Genomic DNA, 4,195 nt, shown 5'->3' on the forward strand with positions numbered 1-4,195 from the left:
CTTGACATAAGGTATATGATATACTAACCACATATCTTATCATATAATAAGTTGTCAATAAACACAAATCCCCTCACAGTTTTGCTCAGAGATAATCTAGTTCTTCTTTTCCTTCCCCATTTGTGGTTGGATAAACTGAAATTCACCTGCTGTGTCTGAACATTACTCATTCTTTCATTCCACTTTCTGATCAAGTTCAGATAGCTGAAGTTTACCATATTTTTCACTTTTGGAGAGCTGTTTTCCTTAAGCTTGTAGTGAGCAAAGGAAAACACAATAATCCATAAGTAAGATACAAGGGGAGAAAAACCAGATACTTCCTTAATCCTTAGCTAGAGAGATAACATGTTCTTGGTCTTGGAAAAAAGGCCTCTAATTGGTCATCAGTTGTTTTGTTCCATATTTAGCCTTAATTCTTATTTTGGCAGGTATTTTTGGAGAAAATGAAAGAGTTCCACCAAACATCTGGAAATGCCTGCCACCTGTAGGCTTTGTGCTGACTTCCCCGTGTATATTTCTCCCTCCCTGGATCCTGGCCTCTGACTCTGACTCTGGCTCTCCTAATAACGTGACCATGGAATGGGTTAATGAGACCTTGGTGAGAGAGTTTGTCTTCCTTGGCTTCTCATCTCTGGCTGGGCTGCAGTGGCTGCTCTTCATTGTCTTCCTGCTCATCTATCTGTTCATCCTGGGCACAAATGCCATCATCGTTTCCACCATTGTCCTGGACAGAGCCCTTCATACACCTATGTACTTCTTCCTTGCTGTACTCTCCTGTTTTGAAACTTGCTACACTTTCATCCTTGTACCCAAGATGCTGGTTGACCTGCTGGCCTAGAAGAAGACCATCTCCTTCTTGGGCTGTTCTATCCAGATGTTTACCTTCCTCTTTCTAGGTTGCTCTCACTCCTTCCTGCTGGCAGTCATGGGTTATGATCATTATGTGGCCATCTGTAACCCTCTGCAGTACACAGTGCTCATGGGTTATGGGGTTTGTGTGGGACTTGTGGCTGCTGCCTGTGCCTGTGGCTTCACTGTCTCACTGGTCACCACCTCCCTGGTATTTCACTTGCCATTCCACTCCTCCAACCAACTACACCACTTTTTCTGTGACATTTCTCCTGTTCTCAAGCTGGTATCTCATCCCTCTCGCCTCAGTCAGTTGGTCATATTCATGCTTGGTGTGTTTGCCTTGATTATTCCACTGTTACTTATCCTGGTTTCCTATATCCGTATCATCTCTGTCATTCTAAAAATCCCATCCTCTGTTGGAAGATACAAAGCTTTCTCTACTTGTGCCTCCCATCTCATTGTGGTAACTGTTCATTATGGTTGTGCCTCTTTCATCTACTTAAGGCCCAAATCCCATTACTCTTCAAGTCAAGACATCCTAATATCTGTGTCTTATACCATCCTCACTCCATTGTTCAATCCAATGGTTTACAGTCTGAGGAATAAGGAATTCAAATCAGCCGTTTGAAGAACAATGGTCCAGACTTCGTACCCTGTTAATTAAAGAGGCAGTTAATAACTGTTCAGTTAATTGTATGCCTTTTATGTGCCAAGTAAAATGTGTGCTTTCAAATATTTTCTCATTTAAATGTAGAACATGCTGTAATGTAAAGACGTTTTTCATATGAAGAGAATGAGGCTCAAAGATGATAAGACATTCTGGCTTTCTGCCATGAGTAATACTCTAAGAAGGCTATGTAGACATGTGAAAAGATTACTCATTTCTAGAATAAATTTCATCACATTTACTGCTGTAAAAATTTATTATTCAGAAACAAATAAATCCATTGATGAGAGCAAAGATGCACCAAAGCTGTCTAGTTCAAAGGAACAGAAGAATATATGACTATCTATTCCTACCCCTCCTGATATTAGTTCTTCCTTTCCAGAAGAAAACAGGCAACCTTGGTCCCCTCCATTCTACAGCAAACTTAGTGTCCCTTTTTGGTCCCTGATTCCCCACCACCACCACCAAATCTACATATTGAAATGGCTTTACCTTTACTTGGGATTGCTTTGTCCTTTCCTTGTTTGAGACTGGAACTTTATTATGGAGTTTCCTTCCTATATATATATATGCCCTTCTAATATTATCCTGTCATAGGCCCCAAATTCATTCCCTGAATATCATACCTATTTATTCTCCTCAAGGCAGCTGCTAACATGGAATGATTGCTGAAGTATCTCAAGTAATCTAGCAAAAGGGTAGAGTTAATATTAATAGGGTGAAAAGCAAGACTTCCCTAATGTCAAGAAAATCCATGAAAAAGTTCTTCAGTGACTCCTCTTTCCATAGAGGATGAAGCCAAGGATTTATCACCTAGTCCCCGCCACCTCTGTGGCATTATTATTTCTAACATTATTACTATCCACTTCTCATATGCACCTTGTTGTGCCTTCTGAAGCTAATCCACTATTTGCTGGTCCTCAAAGTAACATGATTCTGTAGTCTGCCATGTTTTCTCACTTGCTGTTTCTTCTCTGGAAGAATAATTTTTTTAAAAAAAGAGTGGTGAAGTCATGTTCAGGTGTGTGGCTGCCTACATGGATGAGCTGACATTCACCAAGACAGGACATGAAGGTGGCTGAGCCAGCTTGGCAGCAGAAGATGGCAGAATAAGGAAGGCTATTCATAACAGAAACTTCTCTTTAGTTCCAGGTACAGTACCAGGAACAGGGTCGACAAGGTTGCTTTTAATATAATGAATCTGTATTTCCTGAAGGCACAGATTTTATATTAAACACAAGCTTGTCAACACGGTTTGGTTTTCTTCAATATTCTTTATTGAAACTATTCTGAGATATAAAGGAATTTTTCCTTCAGGAGAAGGGTGGGAAGTCAAACACTAACATCCCCCAATTCTATTTTATTTCTATGGGAGTAATTTTGCTTATCCATGCTCAACAGCTGTGCTCTCCTTGACCAAATCTGTTTAGTCATTACACCAAATTATGCCTTTGTTCACAAAGGGATGGAATGAGGTAACATGAAGACATCTGTATAAATCCAATCTTAATACTAATAACATCACTCAAAGGATAAACCATACATTTGGATTCCTGTAAAGAAAGGCACTTCCACAAATTTCTATTTCAGACAACATGGAATTAAAAGTCTAAAACTTACTTGGCATAAACTTAAATATTTCCGAGCTCTAACACAAAGTCTTACAGTCTTATAGTGACATTCTTGAGATCTTTACCCTGAGGCAATAGTTTCCTGAAGCACCTTGAGTTTAATCTTTCCCTTGAAGCCATTTCTTACTTTCAGAATCTTTGCTGGGAGATATTGGGGATTGGATGGGAAAAGTTTTATTTTCAAACCCAGGAAGTTCTGGATTCTTTATAGTTCTTCTAAATTTTTCTCAGAAGCTTAACGACATCTTATTTTGTTCATTTCTTTCTTCTCATATGTTATCATTGATTGGAACTTTCTATAATCTTCCTAGAAATTTCTCATGAGTTTAATAAGTGATTTTTCTGTGTTCCAGGCTATAGTAATGCAAACTTTCCAAGAAAACACGTAAATGTCCCCTTTTACCAAATTATAATAACAGCTTCCTCTCTGTCCTTCAAATGTTTACCAACAGTGGCCTCAAGGCTCTTACACCTTTCAGTGATAGATTCCTTAAGGCTTTACAGATTTTCCTACCATCAAGTCCAAACTCAGTGCCATATTTTTAAAGTTTTAATTATAATAGCACCCTGACTTTAGATACCAAATTCTGTTCTAGTTATTTATTTCCATTTAACAAACTACCCCGTAGTTTAGCTAAGATAACAGCAGTTATTTATTTTACACACAAATCCACAATTTTGGCAGGGCTTCATGGGACAGCTTGTATCTACTTTTTGTGAGGTCACCTTGGTTGGCCCAACTAGGGCTGAAGGGCCATTTCCAAAACTGGTCACTTATGTGGCTCATTAGTTCATGTTAAATATTGGCTGTGTGCAAATCTGGGGCTATTGAGTCTTGGTTTCTTACCACATGGATTTTATAAGTACTGCTTGGGCTTGCATGGTGGCTAGAGTAGGATATCAAGATGGCAGAGTAGGAGGACACCAAGCTCACATTGCTCCACCCACACATCAAAAATACAGATACATGTGGAACAATTCTCAGTGAAAACTGGAGGCTAGCAGAAAGACTCTTATACAACCAAGACTGTAAGAAAGATCTACA

The 4,195-nt window shown here is 39.1% G+C and overlaps 1 protein-coding gene across 1 annotated transcript; it reads left to right on the forward strand.

Moving 5' to 3' along the window:
* Window positions 1-574: 574 nt before the first annotated feature.
* Window positions 575-1,516, forward strand: OR10K1 (olfactory receptor family 10 subfamily K member 1; the record flags this gene model as incomplete). Its single annotated transcript, XM_082613451.1, is given in 3 exon segments — window positions 575-835; window positions 839-1,477; window positions 1,481-1,516. Coding segments are annotated over 3 exon segments (936 nt in total).
* Window positions 1,517-4,195: the final 2,679 nt, after the last annotated feature.

Source organism: Mesoplodon mirus (genome assembly GCF_964341445.2).
Source record: "Mesoplodon mirus genome assembly, chromosome: 3".
NCBI classification, from domain to species: Eukaryota; Metazoa; Chordata; class Mammalia; order Artiodactyla; family Ziphiidae; genus Mesoplodon; species Mesoplodon mirus.